At 44.1% G+C, this 27,785-nt stretch overlaps 1 protein-coding gene across 2 annotated transcripts in view; it reads left to right on the forward strand.

The window, feature by feature from the left end:
* The first annotated feature begins 23,531 nt into the window (after positions 1-23,531).
* Positions 23,532-27,785, forward strand: part of SMOC1 (SPARC related modular calcium binding 1) — a 424,008-nt gene continuing 419,754 nt past the window's right edge. For both annotated transcript variants that reach the window (XM_069731655.1, XM_069731664.1), the window contains exon 1: positions 23,532-23,846. In XM_069731655.1, coding sequence (XP_069587756.1) covers positions 23,748-23,846 — 99 coding nt within the window. In that variant the 5' untranslated portion in view covers positions 23,532-23,747. The remainder of the gene's footprint in view (positions 23,847-27,785) is intronic.

Here is a 27,785-nt window from a genome sequence, read left to right on the forward strand (position 1 = left end):
CGAGTAGGAAGGCTTACGGACCTCATATGGGAGAGGGATTCACTATTGCCTCCAGGCCGGCCGGACCATACCATCACCTGTTCCTGGTACCCTGGACTGTGGACTGCTACTGCCAGTAAACCAGGTAAAGACTTTACAACCGTGTCCTCCACTTATTTTCCGGCATACACCATCCTTGCCCAAAGACCTGGGGACCCTGCTTCACCTGTGGGAAGCATTACCATCTTGCTGCAACAACATCACCCCAGAGGACCCCTTTAAGCAGCGTCGGTCCCCTCTGACCGAGAACCACAGGTGGCATCATGAATAGACTTTATTTCCAAATACTCTTTAAAGGCCTTCCCCTTTTAAGTGAGCACCCAGGGCCACGGACCAGGTCACAGCCACTGCGACATCCCCTTTAAGTGCGACTAGTCCCGGTACCGAGTGACCCAGGCCCTGGCGGGTGTTCCATTTTGGCGTCATGAACAGGATGGACCGACCCATTGAAATGGGTCCTGTGCGCCATGGACTGTAATGGACTGTGTGAAATTGTTTAATGGCCGCCATTATTGTCTGCACCTACACCCAGGAGGTACGGTGACACCTACAGAGCCGGGTTATCTATGAGACCCTATAAACAGGCTCAAGTCACCAGTCATACAGGTTTTGTCCTATCCTATATGGGGGACAGAGAGAGAGCGAAACATCGCATCTGTGAGACCCTTATGTGAAGCCATAGGCAGTAAGGGACTACACCACCGCAGCGCAAGGGAAGGCTACTGATTTCCACCTGGACAAGGGAACTCTGGACTTGCCTCCAAACTGGCTGGACTCTGCCTGCCCTGTGATCTGGTGCCCTGGACTGTGGATGCTAAAGTCGTCAGTAAAGGTAAAGAGACTGCAACCTTGTGTCCTCGTTCTTCTCTGCGCCTCTCACCATACCACCATCAACACACCAGGAAGCCTTGGGGACATACTTCACCTGTGGGAAGGTATACCCCTCCTCACATGTAAAGCACCATGGAATAAATGGCGCTATAATAATAAATATTATTACACTATGTTCCAAATTATTATGCAGATGACATTTTTCTCGGATTTTCCTAAATGGACGGTGGAAATGACAGTCAGTCTAATAAAAGTCATCACCCGTTAGATTATACATCAAATTTTATTGAAGAAACCTCCCAATGATAACAGTATAATCTCCAAAATGAATAAAAACTCAAAATGCACTGTTCCAAATTATTAGGCACAGCAGAATTTCTAAACATTTGATATGTTTTAAAGAACTGAAAATGTTCATTTGTGGAATTTGCAGCATTAGGAGGTCACATTCACTGAACAAAAAGCTATTTAACTCCAAAACCTCCTAACAGGCCAAGTTACATGTTAACATAGGAACCCTTCTTTGATATCATTTTCACAATTCTTGTATTCTTGAGTTTTTGGAGAGTTTCTGCTTGTACGTCTTTGCATGAAGTCAGAATAGCCTCCCAGAGCTGCTGTTTTGATGTGAACTGCCTCCCACCCTCATAGATCTTGTGCTGGATGATACTCCAAAGGTTCTCTATAGGGTTGAGGTCAGGGGAAGATGGTGGCCACACCATGAGTTTATCTCCTTTTATGCCCAGAGCAGCCAATGACTCAGAGGTATTCTTTGCAGTATGAGATGGGGCATTGTCAGCATGAAGATGATTTTGCTCCTGAAGGCACGTTTCTGCTGTAGACCATGGAAGTAAGTTGTCAGTCAGAAACGCTATTAACTTTACAGAGGTCATTTTAACATCTTCAGGAACCTTAAAGGGCCCCACCAGCTGTTTCCCCATGATTCCTGCCCAAAACATGATTTCTCCACCTCCTTGCTGATGTCGCAGCCTTGTTGCGACATGGTGGCCATCCACCAACCATCCACTACTCCATCCATCTGGACCATCCAGGGTTGCTCGACACTCATCAGTAAACAAGACTGTTTGAAAATTATTCTTCATTTATGTCTGGGCCCACTGCAACCGTTTCTGCTCATGAACACTGTTTAGGGGTGGCTGAATAGTAGGTTTATGCACCACAGCAAGCCTTTGAAGGATCATACACCTTGAGGTTCGAGGGACTCCAAAAGCACCTGCAGCTTCAAGTAAAGGTACCGTCACACTTAGCGACGCTGCAGCGATACCGACAACGATCCGGATCGCTGCAGCGTCGCTGTTTGGTCGCTGGAGAGCTGTCACACAGACCGCTCTCCAGCGACCAACGATGCCAGTAACCAGGGTAAACATCGGGTAACTAAGCGCAGGGCCTCGCTTAGTAACCCGATGTTTACCCTGGTTACCATCCTAAAAGTAAAAAAAAACAAACACTACATACTTACCTACAGCCGTCTGTCCTCCAGCGCTGTGCTCTGCACTCCTCCTGTACTGTCTGTGTGAGCACAGCGGCCGGAAAGCAGAGCGGTGACGTCACCGCTCTGCTTTCCGGCTGACCGACGCTCACAGCCAGTACAGGAGGAGTGCAGAGCACAGCGCTGGAGGACAGACGGCTGTAGGTAAGTATGTAGTGTTTGTTTTTTTTTACTTTTAGAATGGTAACCAGGGTAAACATCGGGTTACTAAGCGTGGCCCTGCGCTTAGTTACCCGATGTTTACCCTGGTTACCAGTGAAGACATCGCTGAATCGGTGTCACACACGCCGATTCAGCGATGTCTGCGGGGAGTCCAGCGACCAAATAAAGTTCTGGACTTTCTTCCCCGACCAGCGACAGCACAGCAGGATCCTGATCGCTGCTGCCTGTCACACTGGACGATATCGCTAGCGAGGACGCTGCAACGTCACGGATCGCTAGCGATATCGTCTAGTGTGACGGTACCTTAACTGTTTGCTACTTTGGAATGGTATTTTGGCAGCTGCTCTCTTAATCCAATGAATTTGTCTGGCAGAAACCTTCCTTATTAGGCCTTTATCTGCATGAACTCTGTCTGTGCTCTGTTTCAGTCACAAATCTCTTCTCAGTATGATGATCACAAAGTCTTTGTGAAGTATCTAATTTTTTCATACCTTGTCCAAGGCATTGCACTATTTAACGCTTTTCAGCAGCCGAGAGATCCTTTTTATTTCTCATATTGTTTGAAACCTTTGGCCTGCTTAATAATGTGGAACATCATTTTTTAAGTAGTTTTCCTTTAATTAGAATCACCTGGAAAACTAATTATCACATGTGTTTAAGATTGATTTCAATTATCTATTGAGCCCTGAGACACAATACCATCCACGAGTTTATTTGAAAAACAAAACAATTAAATCTTTATGACACTTAAAGGGACTCTGTCACCTGAATTTGGAGGGAACAATCTTCAGCCATAGGGGCGGGGTTTTTGGGTGTTTGATTCACCCTTTCCTTACCCGCTGGCTGCATGCTGGCTGCAATATTGGATTGAAGTTCATTCTCTGTCCTCCGTAGTACATGCCTGCACAAGGTGCAATCTTGCCTTGCGCAGGCGTGTACTATGGAGGACAGAGAATGAACTTCAATCCAATATTGCAGCCAGCATGCAGCCAGTGGGTAAGGAAAGGGTGAATCAAACACCCGAAAACCCCGCCTCCATGGCTGAAGATTGTTCCCTCCAAATTCAGGTGACAGAGTCCCTTTAAATCCAATTTGCATAATAATTTGGAACACAGTGTATTAATAATGATTGTCTGCGCTGCAGCCTTTCATCAAGACTGGCAAACCTGAACAGGTAACCGGACAAACAGTAGAAAGTCTGTGTTTGGGATTTGATACCTGACGCTAGTTGTAATGTATGGACCCCAAACTTTACCGTTCAGGTTCATTCATCCCTAGATATTACATGTTGTAAAAATAAAAAATAATTGTCCAGACAATCATTGCTTGCGTGTAAGAAAAGTTTTTTAGAATTAGACGGTCGTGTCTACCAAGTCATATATTCTTAATATTTGTGCCCTAAAACACAATGTCAGTCTATTTTCAACTTTGTCAAATGCTATTCTTACCATAATGGGAATGATAATCTATCACCAGTTTCTGGTTACCCCATCTGAGAGCAACATAATGCAGGGGCAGATGCATATTTGGTATCAGGGTAAAACTTACTGGGCTGCTTGCTGTCATTTTGCTAAAAATCTGTTTTCTCTGCTTCAAAACTCTGAATGCTGAGCTCTGTACAACCCCACCCCTGCCACAAATTGGCGTCTATCTGTGTACACTGTGCATAGGCAGAAAGCTGCCAATCAGTGATGGGAGTAGGGTTATACAGAGCTCATGAATATGGAAGTCTACGTGGCAGCAGGTTTACTAGTCTTCTAGTGATAATGCTGATAAAACTGTGATTTTATCGAAAGTACTCTAAGCAGCCCAGTAAGTGACATATATGTGGAATCAGGGTCTGGGTCTCCACATTATGCTACAAATGGGGTAGCCAAAACCTGGTAGCAGATTCCCTTTAAGGAAATACGGTAACTGAAAATTAGGTTTGATTTGTAGAGATGTCATAAGCTACACAATGGTAAGGTGTAATATTTATATGCCATGTTTCACTTTTCATGTTTCCTGACGTTTTGGCTCCCATCCTGAGACCTTCAATAAAATGCATGAAAAGGCTATGTGAAGAAGTTGGTATTGTTAGTTCCCAGCATGCAAGTTAGCAGATCTGTGGATATGTAAGAGGAATAAACCTTCAAAGGAAAAATTGTCTTGTACTATTTTGCCATGATTGGCACCTGCATGTGTCATATCTATGTTGCATAAATTATTATTATTTATTGTTATAGCGCCATTTATTCCATAGCGCTTTACATGTGAGGAGGGGTATACCTGATAAAAGACAAGTACAATAATCTTAATCAATACAAGTCATGACTAGTACAGGAGGAGAGAGGACCCTGCCCGCAAGGGCTCAATCTACAAGGGATGGGTGAGAATACAGTAGGCGAGGGTCGTGCAGCGGTTTGGTCGATCAGTAGTTACTGCAGGTTGTAGGCTTGTCGGAAGAGGTGGGTCTTCAGGTTCTTTTTGAAGGTTTCCACGGTAGGCGAGAGTCTGATGTGTTGTGGTAGAGGGTTCCAGAGTAGGGGTGATGCGCGGGAGAAATCTTGTATGCGATTATGGGAAGAGGAGGTAAGAGGAAAGTAGAGAAGGAGATCTTGTGAGGATCGGAGGTTGCGTGCAGGTAAGTACCGGGAGACGAGGTCACAGATGTATAGAGGTGACAGGTTGCGGATGGCTTTGTATGTCATGGTTAGGGTTTTCAACTGGAGTCGTTGGGTAATGGGGAGCCAGTGCAGGGATTGATAGAGGGGAGAGGCTGGGGAATAGCGGGGGGACAGGTGGATTAGTCGGACAGCAGAGTTTAGAATAGATTGAAGGGGTGCGAAAGGTTTTTGTGTTTCGAAACAGATTTCAGGATGTTAGTCGTGCAGTCCGTTTCATTCCAGGCCTGGGTTTTCCATATGGCTGACAGCCACAGATCCCAGTTAAAATCCCTGCAATAGAGGGTTTGGCTGTGTCAGTATCAGAGTGGAGTTTGCAGCAAGCAAAGTAGACGGCTCTGCAAAAGGTCAGCTCTGTGTGAGAGTAACACAGAGCCCAGCAGAGTGAACTCCTGGCACCCACAGTGTGCACAGCAGTGCAGTCGCCCACGGTCACTGGTCAGAGGAGGACTGGCGTGTTTAGTGACTGTAAACTGAAGGATATTGTGTACTGTGGAAAGCTGTGAGTAAAGAGACATTAACTCGGTGGTGCAGTCGCCCACGACAACTGGTCTCGGATGTGGACTGTCTTGTGCCCAGCGGTGAACCGGAGGTAGACTGTCCTGTGCCCGAAGGAGGACTGGCATGTTTAGTGACTCTAATCCGGAAGATATGGTTCCTGGCAGTGATCCGGAGGATACCTATGTAGTGCTGTGAATTGGACTTTAATGATACGTACTTGTGTGAATTGGACATTGGACATGCTGTGAAGCAACCGCATTAAAGAGACTTTGTGTTGAAACTTTGTTGGGTCACTGCCTCCTCACTTTATAAGTGTGCTACCATTGCACTACACAACATGGAGTGCCAGTGTGTGGCTCAGTCAGGAGAATGTAGACCGCAGAAAATAGGCACAATGTAAAGATATTGAATGGGGATTGATGAGATATTAAAGCAGCTTGCTGATCAGGGTATACCTGTAAGAGTGACAGACTGTGCTATCGCATTCCTGCCCCTGAAGACACCAATCTTGCTGCAATATGAATTATAATGTGAATAGTGTTGTGTGGTTTTAGTTATACACTCTGTATAGTATTGTGGTTCGATAAGTAATATATCAGTAATGCTTAGTGTATAGTGCAGGATAACATATCATTTAATGCTCAGGATAAAAACAGACTGGGAAGTAGTACATAAGGTTTGGGACTAGCCCATAGTGGCAGGGGAAAGCCAAAAGTAAAAGGGGACTGCTTCCTTATATGAGTGAGATAGGGAAGTTTGTCAACCAAGGTCAAGTTGCAGGGGGTGAGAATCTATCATTTGGGTCAGTGGGAGACATTATTGGGATCCCTGTCGGACATACCTGCAACGTCTGGAATTCAAGGACAAGTAATATGTAGAGTGTCTGTCCTCTGGCATACAGAGAATGCTGTACATGGAACACTTTACATATCAGTAGGCTAGAGGCTGGAGAAATTCTGGAGCATCTATTCTTAGAACTTTGCATTGTGCTGTTCCTCTGTTATTCCTCTTACAAATTTAGAAATACGGTAAATTGACAGCTAGGCATTACCAGCCCCTGACATTGGGAGTAGGGTCGGCATTGGGGCAGGCAGACGAGGCAGCTGCTTAGGGCCCCCTCTCCTCCAGGGGTTCCCAGCTGAGCCAACTAATAGCGGCATACCACACGGCTGCTGTTGGATTCGGCGCCGCCCCCATCACTGATTCAACTTATTGGCATCATAGACGCCAATACAGTTGAAAGCAGTGCTGGAGGAGAGAATGTCTGCTGATGCTCCCTCTCCCGTCACTCCCCCTCTGCTTGTGACTCAGCTGGTGCACGATGACATCACTTCATTGTGCACCACGCTGTGCCAGCAGTGGAGCCGATGACACCGGAGCAGCAGTACCTGGAGCAGTGCGGGGAACAAGAAGGAGGGGTGAGTATTGTGCGACTGTGTGTGTATGTATTATTGTGTGTGTGTGTGAGAATGCGGGGGCCGCATTATACTGTGTGTGTGCACGCACGCATGTGTCTGCACTATACTTCATGTTGGGGGAGCTGTGCAATGTACTGTGTGTTGGGGGGAGCTTCACTGTACTGTGTCATGAGGGGGCTTCACTGTACCATGTGTTGGGGAAACTTCACTGTACCGTGTGTTGGAGAGCTGCACTATACCGTGTGTTGAGGGGAGCTGCATTTTACCATGTGTTGATGGGAGCTGCACTATACCGTGTGTTGGGGAGCTGCACTATACTGTGTGCTGGTGGGAGCTGCCCTATACTGTGTGTTGGGGGAGCTGCACTGTACTGTGTGTTAGGCGAGCTGCACTATACTGTGTGTTAAGGGAGCTGCATTACACTGTGTGTTGGTGGAGCTGCACTATACTGTGTGTTGGGGAAGCTGCATTACGCTGAGTGTTGGAAGGAGCTGCATTATACCCTGTATTGGGAGCTGCACTGTACTATGTGTTGGGGGAGCTGCATTGCATTATACTCTGTATTGGGGAGCTGCACTATACTGTGTGTTGGTGGGAGCTGCACTATACTGTGTGTTGGGGAGCTGCACTGTACTGTATGTTAAGGGATATGCACTATACTGTGTGTTGAGGGAGCTGCACTATACCTTGTGCGGGTGGGAGCTGCCCTATACTGTGTGTTTGGGGAGCTGCACTGTACTGTGTGTTAGGCGAGCTGCACTATACTGTGTGTTAAGGGACCTGCATTATACTGTGTGTTGGTGGAGCTGCACTATACTGTGTGTTGGGGAAGCTGCATTACACTGAGTGTTGGAAGGAGCTGCATTATACCCTGTATTGGGAGCTGCACTGTACTATGTGTTGGGGGAGCTGCATTGCATTATACTCTGTATTGGGGAGCTGCACTATACTGTGTGTTGGTGGGAGCTGCACTATACTGTGTGTTGGGGAGCTGCACTGTACTGTATGTTAAGGGAGATGCACTATACTGTGTGGTGAGGGGATCTGCACTATACTGTGTGGTGAGGGGATCTGCACTGTACTGTGTATTGGGGGAGCTGTACTGTACTGTGTGTTGGGGGAGCTGTACTGTGTGTTGGTGGGAGCTGCACTATACTGTGTGTTGGGGGAGCTGGACTATAATGTGTGTGGAGGGGGGCTGCATTATACTGTGTGTGGAGGGGGCTGCATTTTACTATGCATGGAGTGGGGCTGCATTATACTGTGTGGAGAGGGGCTGCATTATACTGTGTGTGGAGTGGGGCTGCATTATACTGTGTGTGTGGAGGGGGTCTGCATTATACTGTGTGTGGGGAGATTCACTATACTGTGTGTGGGGATAGCTGCAGTATTCTCTGAGGGGGACTGCAGTATACTCTATGAGGGGGGCTGTAGTATACCCTGAGGGGGGCTGCATTATACTTTACCATGGACCATGGTCAGTGAATTATACTATACAGCTCTGGTAAAAATTAAGAGACCACTGCAAAATTTTCAGTTTCTCTGATTTTTCTTTTTATATATATACTTTTTGAGTAAAATGTACATTGTTTTATTCTATAAACTACTGACAACATGTCTCTGAAATTTAAAGCTAAAAATTTTGTATTTACTTGCAGCAAATGAGAAATCGACAAAATAATAAAAAAGAAACAGTGCTTTCAGACCTCAAATAATGCAAAGAAAACCATTTCTTATTCATGTAGAAACAACAATACTCATGTTTTAAGTCAGGAAGAGTTGAGAAATCAATATTTGGTGGAATAACCATGATTTTTAATCACAGCTTTCATGTGTCTTGGCATGCTTTCCACCAGTCTTTCACACTGCTTTTGGGTGACCTTATGCCACTCTTGGCACAAAAATGTAAGACTTCTTTGTTTGATGGCTTGTGACTATCCATCTTCCTCTTGATTACATTCCAGAGGTTTTCAATGGGGTTCAGGTCTGGAGATTGGGCTGGCCATGACAGGGTCTTGATGTGGTGCGCTTTCATCCACACATTGATTGACCTAGCTGTGTGGCATGGGACATTGTCCTGCTGGAAAAAACAGTCCTCAGAGTTGGGTAACAGTGCCTGAGCAGAAGGAAGCAAATGTTTTTCAAGGATGACCTTGTATGCGGCTTGATTCATATGTCCTTCGCAAAGATTAATCTGCCCAATTCCAGCCTTGCTGAAGCATCCCCAGAACATCACCGATCCACCACCAAATTTAACAGTGGGTGCAAGACACTGTGGCTTGTATGCCCCTCCAGGTCTCAGTCTAACCATTAGACGACCAGGTGTTGAGCAAAGCTGAAAATTAGACTCATCAGAGAATATTACCCTACTCCAGTCCTCTATGGTCCAATCCCTATGGTCTTGGCAAACGTCAGCCTGGCTCTCCTTTGCTTCTCATTGATGAAAGGCTTTTTTTCTAGCTTTACATGACTTCAGTCCTGCCTCTAGGAGCCTGCTACGAACTGTTCTTGCTGTGCACTTCACCCCAGCTGCCATTTGCCATTCCTTTTGTAGGTCACTTGATGTCATCCTGCGGCTGTTGAGTGACATTCGAATAAGATGTCGGTCCCCCCGGTCAGTGGAGAGTCGCTTTCACCCTCTGCCAGTCTGTAGCTTTGCTGTCCCCAATGTCTGCTGCTTGACCTTGTTGTAATGGACTGACATCTTCAAAATTGTAAGGATGGAGGCAACATGACTTTCACCGTATCCCTCTGCTAGTAAAGCCCTTCTTTTCCTCACTCAAGACTTTTCTTTGCAACTCCTTTGACATGGTTAAAAGTTATTTTTTCGTTCAAATTAATTTTGGGCTATTCATAGCACTTGTTTGGCCATTCAGCTTGTCTTATTGCACGAGGATTGTGAAGACCACAGCAGTGTTTTTTTATACTTTCCCTCGTTAAATAAGATTTGCTTCAGGTAATCACCTAATCAGAAGCACAGTAAGTAGAATGAGGTGTACTCTGGTTGGAATTCAACTGACACTGGAATGGAATGGCTATCAGACATGTAGAGATGGTGATTTTTAGAAAACTTTGCAGTGGTCTCTTAATTTTTCCCAGAGCTGTATGTGCTATATGGGACCTGCAATAAACGGTATCGAGGACTATCTGTCCCCATCATTCTTCCTCAGCCAGTGTAAAGAAAGTCTGGAACAAGCATCGAACAACTTCAATGCCGTCGATCACGCTCGTTTAATGGTCTGAACTCTGCACCTGAAAATACAGCCAAAATGTTTGTGTGATGTGGAAAATGTGAGCATTTATGGCCCCACTTTAATCTTTTGCCCAGGGCCCCACACTCTCTAAAAATCGGCACTGACTGTGAGCACACATCCTATTGACATGGAAAATGGTGATCCCCTGTTATCAATTTATTAACATATTTTAAGGTGCATTAGAGTACCACTGTTATCTGTGACTACAGTTTAGCTACAGTGTCTACATTAAGTCTGAGGTAGTCTGAGAAACACCTCGAGTCTTTTAGGTTAGGCTACTTTCACACTAGCGTTGTGTGACGTACGTTGCAATGCGTCATTTTGGAGAAAAAACGCATCCTGCAAATGTGCCCGCAGGATGCGTTTTTTCTCCATAGACTTGCATTAGCGACGCATTGCGACGTATGGCCACACGTCACATCCGTCGTGCGACGGATGCGTCGTGTTTTGGCGGATCCTCGGCACAAAAAGTTACATGTAACCTTTTTTTGTGCGTCGTGTCCGCCTTTTTTGACCGTGCATGCGTGGCCAGAACTCCTCCCCCTCCTTCCCGGACCTTACAATGGGGCAGCGGATGTATTGTAAAACTGCATCCGCTGCCCCGTTGTTCATTTCTTTCAAAATGTGTGTTGGTACGTCGGGCCGACGCATGGCGACGGCCCGGTACCGACGCTAGTGTGAAAGTAGCCTTAATCAGATATTATTGGTCATACATAACAAAACATAACATAAAAGCCAAATTTTCATTTAGGCCACACAGGGCCTCATTGCATACAATAGCCAGAGAATTATAATACCGCTCTCATATATTCAAGTTGATCACAGATGTATTTAAGATAATGTATACACTATACTCTTCTCTGTATTATGTTAAAGATATATCCAGTAGAAAAAAAACCCAAACAAACGAAAAACATACCAGAACATTGGTGAATATCGCTACATAAGAAGGATATATAAATTATATTAAATATATAAAAGTAGGAAGAGGGAGGAGAAGAAGAAGATCATATAAGGGATAAGAAACAAAGGGAGGACAGGGTGGAGAGGAGTAAGGGGGGGGTGGTGGAAATTTTTAGTCCATATTTTCCCTATTCGGAAGGATAAATGGTTAGTGTCTAGGAGGGGTGACCAAATCAATTATTTCCCAATATTGTGAAGTATTTTCTCTTCAGAAAATATAGGCTGAACTGGATGGACAAATGTCTTTTTTCGGCCTTGGTAACTATGTTACTATGAAAAGAATTTGGGTGAGTTCCTAAAGAGAATCCAGGGTTGCCATAACCGAACAAACTTTATGCTGTCACCCTTGGCTTCTGCTGATAGATCTTCTATATGACAAATATACAAAATTTTGTCCTGCCATTCTGACATAGATGGAGTGACTGATGTCCACCAGTTTCTGGGTATTATTGTACGTGTTGCCGCCAAGCAGAATCTCAAAAGACTACGCATCTGTGTACTTATTGGGCCTGGGAGCATAGATAAGAGGACAATCTGGGAGAGGGAATGATTCTTTCCCGAGATCTTACAAGATGAGTTAAATACCCCATCCCAAAAAGGTCTGATTTGGTTACAATCCCACCAAATGTGCAATATCATGCTCCTCTCTGTTCCACAACGCAAACACACATCCGGCACCGTAGGGAAGATCACATGTAGCTTTATTGGGACCCGATACCATCTTGTCAAGATCTTGTAATTCCTCTCTTGAATGTACCCGACCTCCGACATATTGTGCTTAAGCAAAAATGCTTTCTGTGTATCCTCCTCCAACACCTCGAGTCTTTTGATTGGTTCAGATTACATCTTTCTTCCTGCCCCTGCTGTTCTACTTTTACAGATTGATGCTGGGTACAAATAAAAGAGCACTATATGTCAGTGCAAGGAGAGCAAATTTTCCATTGTAAAAAGGACAAAATGTATGCCCCCAGTGTGAAAAGGCTTATCAAGAAATTGCCACACATACGGTATATGGATATCCTTAACATGGAGTGTCATGGAGAGTCACTTTGGTAGAGCCCAAAGTGACTAAACGGGGAGTCTTTTTAATTTTAACACTAACAAACAGTGAAATGTCATGGTATACCAAAACAGAAAACTTTTTTGTCCGATGCAGATGTAGCAGACCTAAAACCATCGAAACAGAAGGAATACCTGCACTCAGACGGTAACCAGGTGATTACTAAGGCCGGCCTCACACTAGCGAGTTTTACGGACGTATGAGAAGTACAGAAAATACGGATTGCACACGGTACAATGCTTCTCTATGCCCCAGCTCCTATCTGCCATATTTTACTGATCCGTGTTATATGGTCTTCTATGGCCGTAGAAAATCGCAGCATGCTGCGTTTGTCACCGTATTGCGCTAAAAATACGCCAATGAAAGTCTATGGGGGCGAGAAAAATACGGATTACACACGGACCAACAGTGTAACTTGTGAGAAATATGCAGCGGTGTTAGAGAGAAAAGCCGGCAATTCAGTACGGTGTACAGTAAAATCACACTGACAGGTTAGAATAGAATAGCTAAGATAAATGTCTACACATAGTATAGGAGTATATATATATATATATATATATATATATATATATGTATATATATGTCAGTGAGACACATATATGTATATATAATAATATTTCATACAGCGCTAGCTTAAAAGCCGGTAATTCAATTGCCGGCTTTTCCTATCTCCTTCTCAAACCCGACATGATATGAGACATGGTTTACATACAGTAAATCATCTGATATCCCTTTTTTTTTTGCATATTCCACACTACTAATGTTAGTAGTGTGTATGTGCAAAATTTGGGTGCCCTAGCTATTAAAGGGTTAAATCGTGGAAAAAATTGGCGTGGTCGCCCGCGCAATTTTCTCCGCCAGAATGATAAAGCCAGTGACTGAGGACAGATATTAATAGCCTGGAGACGGTCCACGGTTTCCCCCCCCCCCCGGCTAAAAACATCTGCTCCCAGCCACCCCAGAAAAGGCACATCTGGAAGATGCGCCTATTCTGGCACTTAGCCACTCTCTTGCCATTCCCTTGTAGCGGTGGGATATGGGGTAATGAAGGGTTAATGTCACCTTGCTATTGTAAGATGACATTAAGCCAGATTAACCCCTTCATGACCTTGGGATTTTTCGTTTTTCCGTGTTCGTTTTTCACTCCTCTCCTTCCCAGAGCCATAACTTTTTTATTTTTCCGTCAATTTGGCCATGTGAGGGCTTATTTTTTGCGGGACGAGTTGTACTTTTGAACGACATCATTGGTTTTAGCATGTCGTGTACTAGAAAACGGGAACGGGAAAAAAAATCCAAGTGCGGTGAAATTGCAAAAAAAGTGCAATCCCACACTTGTTTTTTGTTTGGCTTTTTTGCTAGGTTCACTAAATGCAAAAACTGACCTGTCATTATGATTCTCCAGGTCAGTACGAGTTCATAGACACCTAACATGACTAGGTTATTTTTTACCTAAGTGGTAAAAAAAAATTCCAAACTTTGCCAAAAAAAAACAAAACATTGCGCCATTTTCCAATACCCGTAGCGTCTCCATTTTTCATGATCTGGGGTCGGTTGAGGGCTTATTTTTTGCATGCCGAGATAACGTTTTTAATGATAGCATTTTGGTGCAGATACGTTCTTTTGATCGCCCGTTATTGCATTTTAATGCAATGTCGCGGCGACCAAAAAAACGTAATTCTGGCGTTTCAAATTTTTTTCTCGCTACGCTGTTTAGCGATCAGGTTAATGCTTTTTTTTAGTTGATAGATCTGGCGATTCTGAGCGCGGCGATACTAAATATGCGTAGATTTTATATTTTTTTTTATTGATTTATTTTTATTGGGGCAAAAGGGGGGTGATTTAAACTTTTATATTTTTTTAATTTTTTTCACATTTTTTTAAACTTTTTTTAAAAACTTTTGCCATGCTTCAATAGCCTCCATGGGAGGCTAGAAGCAGGCACAGCACGATCACCTCTGCTACATAGCAGCGATCTGCTGTTCGCTGCTATGTAGCTGAAAATCAGGTGTGCTGTGAGCGCCGACCACAGGGTGGCGCTCACAGCTGCCGGCGATCAGTAACCATAGAGGTCTCAAGGACCTCTATGGTTACAATTCTGAAGCATCGCCGACCCCCGATCATGTCACGGGGGTCGGCGATGACGTCATTTCCGGCCGCCCGGCCGGAAGCGGTAGTTAAATGCCGCTGTCTGCGTTTGACAGCGGCATTTAACTAGTTAATAGGCGCGGGCAGATCGCGATTCTGCTCGCGCCTATTACGGGCACATGTCAGCTGTTCAAAACAGCTGACATGTCCCGGCTTTGATGCGGGCTCACCGCAAAGCAGGGGATCTGACCTCGGACGTACTATCCCGTCCGAGGTCAGAAAGGGGTTAATAATGGAGAGGCGTCAATTATGACAACTATTCATTATTAATCAAATAGTATGAAATGGTTAAAAAAACACACACACATTATTACAAAGTATTTTAATGAAATAAATACACAGGTTGTTGTAATATTTTATTACACTGGTAATCCACCTGAAGACCCTTGTCACCTGGAACAAATGTAAAAAAAACAAACAACAATATTCCATACCTTCCGACGATCAGTCACGTCCCACGCTGTAAATCCATGTGAAAGAGTTAACTAATTTTACAAGCAGAAGCCTGCTAATGCAGCTGCCCCTGCTTGTAAAAACCCGGCGAACGAATGGAATGTAGGTGAATGACCTGTAGTTACCTTAAGTTGCGGTGATGCGCCCTCTGCTGGATATCCTCATATGAACTCGAGCATGGGAAAATATTCTGAAAAGTTCATACTATTGGATTAATAATGGATAGGTGTTACAATTGACGCCTCTCCATTATTTATCTGGCTTAATGTCACCTTACAATAGCAAGGTGACATTAACCCTTCATTACCCCATATCCCACCACTACACGGGAATGGAAAGAGAGTGGCCAAGTGCCAGAATAGGCGCATCTTCCAGATGTGCCTTTTCTGGGGTGGCTGGGGGCAGATGTTTTTAGCCAGGGGGGGGCAATAACCATGGACCCTCTCCAGGCTATTAATATCTGCCCTCAGTCACTGGCTTTACCATTCTGGCGGACAAAATTGCGCGGGAGCCCACGCCAATTTTTTCCACCATTTAACCCTTTAATTTAATAGCTAGAGACCCCCAAATTTTGCACATACACACTACTAACATTAGTAGTGTGGAATATGCAAAAAAAAAAAGGGATATGAGATGGTTTACTGTATGTAAACCATGTCTCATATCATGTTGGGTTTGTGAAGGAGATAGTCAATCAATACTTTAGAACAGCAGCAACGAAGCGAGGGACCCGTCATTAACCCTCAACGTTGGACTTGGGCGGGCTACAAGGCGTGTATCCAGACCTGGAATCCTGCTGCGCCAAATGGGTTTTTCTTCAGGTCTCTGTAAGACAAAGCAGTTCTCGTAACAATGTTAGAAGCAGTCTCGTCTTTAAAAACTTCTTTTGTAAAACCAGTAGGAAGCACCTTTAAGAAGGTGCAAACTATTTACAAGCAAAGTCTTGATCATGCACAGTTCATGATAAAGTTCTTTAAGGCAACTTGTGCAAAACATAGGATCCCTTTAAACAGGGAACCCCTTTAAGAAGAAACCCTGGTAGGGTTTGTGAACGTTTAAATGGTAACAGTCATTTTAAACTTGCAGCAAAAGATGAACATGTAACTATTTACAGTCATTTTCAGATTCTTCTTTTACTTTCTCTTATGCTGGGAGCGGACCTACCAGTGACTCGTCGACCTGCAGCGTGGCACAGTCAGGGGCCGCGGTAAGATCAGTCACTGGAGTGGGGTCAGTAGCTGTGGTACGAGCAGTCGCTGGAGTGGGGTCGGTCACCGGGGCATGATCGTTGCTCATACCTGCTTCAGATGTGGTCCCTCCGGTCCCGGTCTGCTCCACCTCTGCTGGGGTCTGGAACGCTGGTTGCAGGGCCTTGTGCTGCAGCTTTGTCATCTCTGTTTGCAGCATCTCACTTTCCAGCAGGGCCTTGCTTTCTGGCTTCGGAGTGCTGGAACTTCTTTCTTGCTCCAGACCAGACGAGGCTGCCGATGGACGTCTGGTGAGGCTCCCGATGAAGGTCTTCTTCCACCCGGCCACAGCTTCTAGCTCCTGGCGCACAAGCTGACAGGTGCATTCTTCCTCTTCTTTCCGCAGGAGATCCGGATTCATCATCGGTGAAGGGTGCAGTTCTTGCAGGCCCTGGCTGGGAGAGTCCTCATGCTCCATCCCACGCTACGGGGCCCGCTCACCTCCCTCTGCCATGTTGCTTTTCGGCACCTCCTATTTCCTCACATCACAGTCTTGGCAGGGGTCGGGCATAATTTTAGCGCTGCTCGACCCGCCCACTATGGCACGCCCTTCTTCTCCAGCTCTCCTCGTGGTGCTGTAATGGCGGCGGTTTTGGCGGCAATTTTGGCGGTCTTTTGCAATACACAGTCTCTGAGCACAAAAATAGTTAGGCACAGTCCTTTAGGTGCACATGACCCAATTTACAGGGTTTAGTCCATCCTGTTCGTGACGCCAAGTTTGGAGCACCCCGTCAGAGCAAGGGGTACTCGGTACCGGGCCCGGTGTTCACAGGGGGATGTCATGGTAGCTGACCCGGTCCATGGCCCTGGGACATCCGTATAAAAGGAAAAGGTCTTTAAAGGGATAAGGTTTATGCTCGTGACGCCACCTGTGGTATTCGGTCAGGGTGACCGATGCTGCTTTAAGGGGTCCGCTGGGGTGATATTATGGCAGCTAGATGGAATAACTTCCCATAGGTGAAATGTATCCCCAGGGCTTCCCAGTGTATAAATGGTGAATGGTGAGTGGCGCAGAGAAGAACAAGGACACAGGGTTGCAGTCTCATTACCTTTACTGAAGACTTCAGCACCCACAGTCCAGAGAACCAGACCACAGGGCAGGCAGAGTCCGGCCGGTTTAGAGGCAAGTCCAGAGTCCCCTTGTCCAGGTGGAGAATAAAAGCCTTTCCTCTAGCGCCGTGGTGGTGTAGTCCCTTACTGCTAAGTTTCTCATAAGGTCCTCACAGATGTTATTGGATCACCCCCCAAGGGCCGTGGGGTACTCGGCACTGGGCCCTGCGGTTTACAGGGGGATGTCACGGTGGCTGACCCAGGCCATGGCCCTGGGACATCCGTATAAAAGGGAAAGGTCTTTAAAGAGATAAAGTTTATATTCGTGACGCCACCGGTGGTATTCGGTCAGGGTGACCAACGCTGCTTTAAGGGGTCCATTGGGGTGATGTTATGGCAGCTAGATGGTATACCTTCCCACAGGTGAAGTATGTCCCCAGGGATTCTCGTTGTGTAGATGGTGGTATGGTGAGAGGTGCAGAGAAGAACGAGGACACAAAGTTGCAGTCTCTTTACCTTTACTGAAGACTTCAGCATCCACAGTACAGGGCACCAGATCACAGGGCAGGCAGAGTCCAGCCGGTTTGGAGGCAAGTCCAGAGTTCCCTTGTCCAGGTGGAAATCAGTAGCTTTCCCTTGCGCTGTGGTGGTGTAGTCCCTTATTGCTTATGGCTTCACATAAGGGTCTCACAGATGCAATGTTTTGCTCTCTCTGTCCCCCGTATAGGATAGGACAAAATCCGTATGACTGGTGACTTGAGCCTGTTTATAGGGTCTCTTAGATAACCCAGCTCTGTAGGTGTCACCATGCCTCCTGGGTGTAGGTGCGGACAGGTAACCTGCAATTAGCTGTCCTGCCGGTCTCTGAAATAAGGCGTAGGGGTCCTTACTCCCTTGGTGTTCCGGCTACCGGGATTTTGCGCCTCAGAAGGAGGCAGCCGGAGTGGGGCTGGTCCCCTTCTGGTATCCTCTCCTTTGCTTCAACGTCCTTCATGCTTGCTGCAATGCAATTCTGCCTTTCAATGTCTCTTTCTGGGAGCTGCAGATTTGAGGGCATGCACAGCTCCGTCTTCCTCAGACTCCGGTCTGGAACTAACTGAGCTGAGCTCAGCCAGCAACTAACTAACTTTTCCTACAGACTACCAGATATATACAGTGGGGCAAAAAAGTATTTAGTTAGTCAGCAATAGTGCAAGTTCCACCACTTAAAAAGATGAGAGGCGTCTGTAATTTACATCATAGGTAGACCTCAACTATGGGAGACAAACTGAGAAAAAAAAATCCAGAAAAGCACATTGTCTGTTTTTTTATCATTTTTTTGCATATTATGGTGGAAAATAAGTATTTGGTCAGAAACAAACAATCAAGATTTCTGGCTCTCACAGACCTGTAACTTCTTCTTTAAGAGTCTCCTCTTTCCTCCACTCATTACCTGTAGTAATGACACCTGTTTAAACTTGTTATCAGTATAAAAAGACACCTGTGCACACCCTCAAACAGTCTGACTCCAAACTCCACTATGGTGAAGACCAAAGAGCTGTCAAAGGACACCAGAAACAAAATTGTAGCCCTGCACCAGGCTGGGAAGACTGAATCTGCAATAGCCAACCAGCTTGGAGTGAAGAAATCAACAGTGGGAGCAATAATTAGAAAATGGAAGACATACAAGACCACTGATAATCTCCCTCAATCTGGGGCTCCACGCAAAATCCCACCCCGTGGGGTCAGAATGATCACAAGAACGGTGAGCAAAAATCCTAGAACCACGCGGGGGGACCTAGTGAATGAACTGCAGAGAGCTGGGACCAATGTAACAAGGCCTACCATAAGTAACACACTACGCCACCATGGACTCAGATCCTGCAGTGCCAGACGTGTCCCACTGCTTAAGCCAGTACATGTCCGGGCCCGTCTGAAGTTTGCGAGAGAGCATTTGGATGATCCAGAGGAGTTTTGGGAGAATGTCCTATGGTCTGATGAAACCAAACTGGAACTGTTTGGTAGAAACACAACTTGTCGTGTTTGGAGGAAAAAGAATACTGAGTTGCATCCATCAAACACCATACCTACTGTAAAGCATGGTGGTGGAAACATCATGCTTTGGGGCTGTTTCTCTGCAAAGGGGCCAGGACGACTGATCCGGGTACATGAAAGAATGAATGGGGCCATGTATCGTGAGATTTTGAGTGCAAACCTCCTTCCATCAGCAAGGGCATTGAAGATTAAACGTGGCTGGGTCTTTCAACATGAAAATGATGCAAAGCACACCGCCAGGGCAACGAAGGAGTGGCTTCGTAAGAAGCATTTCAAGGTCCTGGAGTGGCCTAGCCAGTCTCCAGATCTCAACCCTATAGAAAACCTTTGGAGGGAGTTGAAAGTCCGTGTTGCCAAACGAAAAGCCAAAAACATCACTGCTCTAGAGGAGATCTGCATGGAGGAATGGGCCAACATACCAACAACAGTGTGTGGCAACCTTGTGAAGACTTACAGAAAACGTTTGACCTCTGTCATTGCCAACAAAGGATATATTACAAAGTATTGAGATGAAATTTTGTTTCTGACCAAATACTTATTTTCCACCATAATATGCAAATAAATTGTTAAAAAAACAGACAATGTGATTTTCTGGATTTTTTTTCTCAGTTTGTCTCCCATAGTTGAGGTCTACCTATGATGTAAATTACAGACGCCGCTCATCTTTTTAAGTGGTGGAATTTGCACTATTGCTGACTGACTAAATACTTTTTTGCCCCACTGTATATATATATGACTGTGACTACCAGGACCCTGTGGCGCCACACTATCTCTCTCTGTCCCCCGGATTGGATAGGACATACCCATATAACTGGTGACTTGAGGCAGTTTATAAGGACTCTAGCATGCCCCAGCCTATAAGGTTGTCACCGTGCCTCCTGAATGTTAGGTCGGACAAGTAACGTGCAATTAGCTGTCCTGCCGGTCTCTGATGTAAGTCATAAAGGTCCTTACAACCTCGGTGTTCCGGCTACCAGTCTCTGCGCCTCAGAAGGAGGCAGCCTGCTCAGGGCAGGTCCCTGTCTGATATCCTCTCCTGTGCTTCCTCTCCTGCACGCTCGCTGCAAACAATTTGGCCTTCAAATGTCTCTTTCTGGGAGCTGCAGCTCTGTGGGCATGCACAGCTCTGTGGACCCTCTACTCTGTCCTCTGACAGGAATTTGCGCCTGCCAGGAACAGCTTCCCTGAAGGACTGACTAACTTTCCCTACAGACTACCAGTTATATATATATGGGGAGTCACCTAGGAAATAGGACCAGAAGCTCCCCCTGGTGGCCTGGAGTGTGAAGGGTGTTGTATGTTTGTGATACCTCGATGCAGTTATCCTTCCTTGCCTCCAAACGTAGCATCACTCTCCCCGGGAGGAAAGCAACACTACTGTGACGACCAGGACCATGGGGCGCCACATACTATTTAATGAAGCTGCCAGTTGAGGACCTGTGAGGCATCGATTTCTTAAACTACAGACACTAATGTGCTTGTCTTGTTGCTCGGTTATGCAGCAGGGCCTCCCAATTCTCTTTCTACTCTGGTTAGAGCCTGTTTGTGCTCTCCTCTGAGGGGAGTAGTACACACCGTTGTAGGAAATCTTCAGTTTCTTGGCAATTTCTCGCATAGAATAGCCTTCATTTCTAAGAAAAATAATGAACTGTCGAGTTTCACATGAAAGTTCTTTTTTCAGGCCATTTTGAGAGTTTAATGGAACTAACAAATGTAATGCTCCAGATTTTCAACTAGCTCAAAGGAATGTCAGGTTCATAGGTTCTCTAAACAGCCAAAAAAACTCTTTTCTTAATAATAATAATAATAAAAATTTGTTATTTATATAGCGCCAACATATTCCGCAGCACTTTACAATTAAGCGGGGACATGTACAGACAATAAATTCGGTACGAGTTAAGACAATTTAAACATTGACATTAGGTGTGAGGTCCCTGCTCGCAAGCTTACAATCTACAATCATTCAAAAATAAGGAAATTTCTGAGTGACCCTAAACTTTGAAATGGTAGTGTGTGTGTATGTATACAGTTAGGTCCATATATATTTGTACAGAGACAACATTTTTCTAATTTTGGTTATAGACATTACTACAATGAATTTAAAACAAAACAATTCAGATGCAGTTGAAGTTCAGACTTTCATCCTTCATTTGAGGGTATCCACATTAAAATTGGATGAAGGGTTTAGGCGTTTCAGCTCCTTAACATGTGCCACCCTGTTTTTAAAGGGACCAAAAGTAATTGGACAATTGACTCCAAGGCTATTTCCTGGACAGGTGTGGGCAATCCCGTCGTTGTCATTCTCAATTAAGCAGATAAAAGGCTCGGAGTTGATTTGAGGTATGTTGCTTGCATTTGGAAGGTTTTGCTGTGAAGTGAACATGCGGTCAAAGGAGCTCTCCATGCAGATGAAACAAGCCATCCTTAAGCTGTGAAAACAGAAAAAACCCATCTGAGATATTGCCACAATATTAGGAGTGGCAAAATCTACAGTTTGGTACATCCTGAGAAAGAAAGAAAGCACTGGTGAACTCATCAATGCAAAAAGACCTGGGCGCCCACGGAAGACAACAGTGGTGGATCATCGCAGAATAATCTCCATGGTGAAGAGAAACCCCTTCACAACAGCCAACCAAGTGACAACACTCTCCAGGAGGTCAGCGTGTCAATATCCAAATCTACCATAAAGAGAAGACTGCATGAAAGTAACTACAGAGGGTTCACTGCACGGTGCAAGCCACTCATAAGCATCAAGAATAAAAAGGCTAGACTGGACTTTGCTAAAAAACATCTAAAAAAGCCAGCACAGTTCTGGAAGAACATTCTTTGGACAGATGAAACCAACATCAACCTCTACCAGAATGATGGAAAGAGAAAAGTATGGCGAAGGTGTGGTACAGCTCATGATCCAAAGCATACCACATCATCTGTAAAACACGGCAGAGGCAGTGTGATGGCTTGGGCATGCATGGCTGCCAGTGGCACTGGGTCACTAGTGTTTATTGATGATGTGACACAGGACAGAAGCAGCAGAATGAATTCTGAGGTATTCAGACATACTGTGTGCTCAGATCCAGCCAAATGCAGCCAAACTGATTGGTCGTCGTTTCATACTACAGATGGACAATGACCCAAAACATAAAGCCAAAGCAAACCAGGAGTTTATTAAAGCAAAGAAGTGGAATATTCTAGACTGGCCAAGTCAGTCACCTGATCTCAACCCAATTGAGCATGGATTTCACTTGTTAAAGACTAAACTTCATACAGAAAGGCCCACAAACAAACAGCAACTGAAAACCACCGCAGTGAAGGCCGGGCAGAGCATCAAAAAGGAGGAAAAACAGTGTCTGGTGATGTCCATGCGTTCAAGACTTCAGGCAGTCATTGCCAACAAAGGGTTTTCAACCAAGTACTAAAAATGAACATTTTATTTAAAATTATTGAATCTGTCCAATTACTTTTGGTCCCTTTAAAAACAGGGTGGCACATGTTAAGGAGCTGAAACTCCTAAACCCTTTATCCAATATTAATGTGGATACCCTCAAATGAAAGATGAAAGTCTGAACTTCAACTGCATCTGAATTGTTTTGCTTAAAATTCATTGTGGTAATGTCTATAACCAAAATTAGAAAAATGTTGTCTCTGTCCAAATATATATGGACCTAACTGTATATATATGTATATGTATATATACATATATATACATACATACACTATATATATATATATATATATATATATATATATCACCATTTACTAATATTATAGAAATAGTGGGTCTTCAAGCTTCTCATTGCTGCAGTCTAGGAGACCCAGACATGTCACACTCACAGCTCATGATGTAATACAGTTTCCCATATTCCCACATATAAGGGGGTCCTAGCAAGGATATAGATTTTCTAAATATCTTTTCACCTTTAAAATATTTTAGAAATAGTTTATAAGTATTTAGAAAATACCCTCCCCCCCCCCAAGTGATAAGGAAATTCAATCTAGCAGATGATAAGGAAGCATAAAAGCAGAAAACATTTGTTGAACAATTTATTGAACAGTAGGTGGCAGCAACACACCCAAGGTAGGACCATACAGGAAAGTTAAAAAGAAAGGGTCAGACCTAATTTACCACCTTCCCCCCCCCCCCCCCCTACTCGCCCTCCCCTTTCAGGCGGGTTTATAATGGGATCCCAATGGAAGTGTTAATGCTTTAAACCTGCTGCCAGTAAAAGACAAGGAGAGAGCCACAGGAGAGACATCTGTGCATGTCCATATACTTTGCTTTCTTAGAATTTTTTTTTTTACTTTAAACTATAAGAGTTTGGCTTAGTTTTCCAAACTGCAGCAAAACATTTTAAAAAAAAAATCAAAAGATTAACCCTTCGATAAACTTTCGCACCTGTTTTTTGAAAAGGAAACAAAAATGACCCAGAGAGGTTTTGTCATTCTTGTCACTTCACAAGTTCTTCTTGTCCTTCTTCACGTGACACAATCCTTGAACCACAGGGGGACCGGACCCAGGGTAAGGCATCGATGCTCTCATATATACTTATTTATACATGGTCTGTTACCTGCTCTGTATATTTCATCTAACCTGCTGCATCTCTTTGCTTCTATAATGTCAGCTAAGCAGAAATTTTGGAAAATAATTTGGGGAGAAAAAGCAAAAAGCATTGCGACTGCGTGATTATTATTTTAGGATATGAAAATAATTTTTTCACCTTTTTTTTTTTTTGGGGGGGGGTATATAAATAAATCCAAGGAATAATCTCTAGAGTAGATGGAGCAGAATTGAGTTGGTCATTGAACGGGGTTTTACTTTGTGCATAATGATACCTGTAAGACAATGAGTAGATCCTATGCAAAGTCACAGAGATTAAACTCTGCTACGTTAGCAAGCTCAGCTCTGCTGCATCTGTACGTATTAATAAAATATGAAACGCTGTCGTACTGAGAAAGTGCTGTCATCGTACATAGTGGAGAAGGTGTGCTGGAAGAGGATAGCCTGTCTTTATAAAGAATTGCAAAAAGGTTACATTTGTGAAAAATAATGGATTCATTTTGGGGGTTAGGGACAATATAATCTGTAGCCAGCTAGCACAAATCATTGGGAGATTCACCACCATTAGATATGGCTTGTATCACAAGATGTGAGAAATTTTCATACCTCGGGCTGGGAATTCCATTTATCTCTAAACAACTTTGATAAGTGAAAAGTGTTCGCGGAGCTCCTCTCCTCTTAGGGTAAGAGTCGTTTCGAGTTTTCGGTTCTGATCCAGTACAATGTAACGTCAGTGATTTGTTGCGCGACTTGAATACTATATATAATAGGTGTCTATAGGGCATCATCTCAATGAAAGATATGGACACCAAAAAAATCAACTACCTTCTAGTAGTAAATAATCTGGTCCAATTGTTTAGTGATGGAGTTGGTCCCTCATCTTGTAGAGATGAGGGTCATATTGGGGATCTTATACTTTTCTTGTGTTAGGTCTTGTCTCGTCAATAATAATAAGATCGGATGACGAGATCATATAACATATAAGGGTACGTGAAACACAATGTCTTTTTCAGGCAGATTCCACCTGGAACCCACCTGAAAAAGCACAAAAACAACTCAAAAATAAAAAAAAATTTTAGGCTTCGAAAGACTTGAAATGGCAAAAAGAAGTGACCTGTTCATTCTTCAGGTGGTTTCGGCTTGTAAACCTCAACTATTTTATATGTGAAATTAATGAAAAAAAAAAAAGACATCGGCAACAAAGTCACTGAGAAAAAAAGAGTAACAAAAAGATGATTCAGGAAAAACTCCACTGGCACTTTCCTTAAGTGTCTTCTACTTCAAAAGCCATGCAGGCACATACCCATACATGCATGCATACCCATACACGGACGACGGAGCAGATCTGAATCTGTCATTTCCGCCTTTCAGCTTTTGAGCGTCAGCATAACTTACTAAAGTGTGTCTGTATTCTTATGTAACATTATAGACAGTTATGTCTATTGTCAGACAGTTTTTGGGGGATTGTTTGCCTACGACAGTTTCAGCTCCACTTCATATGTACATTGAAGTCACCATCATTTGGAACTTGGTTCTAGTGTAGGAGACGCTGAGAAAGGAGAGACGTAATTCTCCATGTGTAAAGTAACATTATAAAAGAAAGTAATACTTACCTGTCAACCTAGGGTCGTAAAACTACAACTCCTAACAATCCCTGACAGCACGATATTGAACGTCATGTATTCCTACGGGACTGTGTAAAATCACTTACGTATACGTGCGATTTAGTGAAAATCCAATATCGAATATGATCTCTATTCATATTGCATGTGAGATTATGTGATGATGAGATAACTTTTTTTTTGTTTGTTTTACAAAACACAGCTATTGAAAACGCACACAACTTTGCGGATGCTGTATTACATAACATCGTAAAGAGATTTAGTAATGTGATCTCATACAGTTCACGGCATGACATAATTCACAGCAGTAGTAGAGCCCTAGCCTATGTGTATAGCAGCCGTATTTTTCTCATCTCTATTGCCGTCCAAAGGTGCAGTCAAACTGCCGTATTACTCGCACGAGGAACGCATCGCAATCCTTGGACTGGCCGGCGGCTTTCTGGACCTAAACGTGACAGCATTTATTTCCATGTAGCTGTCACGCTAAGATCAGGAGAGCAGACGGCCAGTCTGAGCATTGTGATGCGATCATCGCATGAGTAATACGGCAGTAGCGTGCAGTCAGACTGCCGTATTACTCAAGTAAGGATTGCATCGCAACCCTCGGTCTGGCCGGCGGCTCTACTGACCTGAGCGTGACAGCATGTATTTTTCTTTGCAGCTGTCATGCTCACGTGAGTAATACGGCAGTCTGACTGCACCTCAACTGCCTGAATAGTGACTTTGGTCAAGGGATTCATGGGCAGCTGCTTTTTACAGATTTAGCATAGAAGCGATACTACGGCAGCTATCTGGTGGGGGCAACCTTCCCTTAAAGGTGGCCATGAGCACAAAGCTTTAACCAAGGTCAAATGACCATTTTGGCGCTATGGCACTCGCCATTAAACCTTGCGCCCTTAAATACTTTTCCTTTATGATAAATTCATGTTCAATTATACCATTAATTTAACAAGAACTGACTTCCCGGATATACATATGTGCAGAATATCCCTCTCTGGGGAAAAGAATGACAAAACAATAAGAGGGACAACTCCCTCCATTAATAGATCCTACAGAAAACTGGAGTGTTATCCCCCACAACACTCTATGAATGAGAATAACAATCTAAATGTTTAAAAATTGCAAAACTTTATTTATTTCTCACTCATGTAAAAGAACAAGATACTAAACATAATCCGATGGGTGAATGGTAACGACAAAGACAGACGGCACCATAGAAAATACTTTAAGAGAATATATCAAGTAGCTTAACGCTCAAAACCGTTCCATATTGCCACGTATGTTAAAGGTATAAATGCTTTGTAGAGAACTAAAAATGGAGTAAAATGTGTACACTTCAAATAGTATGACCACATAACCGCCAAATGGCTTGTTGGTACAAGAGGTAATGTTCCACATGTGCTCCCACAGTCTTTGTCCACAAATGCAATTAGGAAATACATATAATGAACATGGTCCAAATGCCTACATGTAGGTAAAGTGCTGATAATAGTTCTTACCCATGTGGGATAACAACTGGTGCACGCTCATATTGCAGCCCCGACGCACGTTTCGCGCTATGGGCTTCCACTTGGGGCTTGTCACTATAGTGCCGTCTGTCTAGGTCATTACCATTCACCTATCATATTATATTTTGTATCTTGTACTTTTACATGAGTGACAAATAAAGTTTTGCAATTTTTAAACAATTAGATTGATACTCTCATTCATAGAGAGTTGTGGGGCACTCCAATTTTCTGTAGGATCTATTCAATAATACCATTGTAGCAATCGTGACTAATGAGCTAGAATGCTGATTATGGTCTCGTACATTTTCTGACTAGTGATCCTAGATGCATCCTCATCAATCACATTGTACATAATCCCAAATTATCGGAGCATCGATGATTATTATGTTTTGCTTATACAGTGCAATTAATTCCACAGTGCTTTACATATGCAAATTGCTTCTTCAGAGAGGAAGAGGACTCTACAGCACCACTTGTTGGAAGCAGCGATCCTTTAAGTCACTATCGACCCTTTAACGGGCCTTGCAATATGATTTATGCCAAATCAGAATCTCAATCTGCAGGTGTTTCAGGGTATTGCCCCTCGTCAGTGCAAAGTATGAGATCTGATTTGGCTAGGCGAGAGGCCTCTTTACAGCACTTTAAATACATAATCATCGCTGTCCCCATTGGGGCTCACAATCTAAATTCAATAACTGTATGTCTTTGGAGTGTGGGAGGAAACTGGAGAACCCAGAGAAAACCCACGCAAACATGGGGAGAACATACAA

The sequence above is a fragment of the Ranitomeya imitator genome, chromosome 1, assembly GCF_032444005.1.
Source record: "Ranitomeya imitator isolate aRanImi1 chromosome 1, aRanImi1.pri, whole genome shotgun sequence".
Lineage (NCBI taxonomy): Eukaryota > Metazoa > Chordata > Amphibia > Anura > Dendrobatidae > Ranitomeya > Ranitomeya imitator.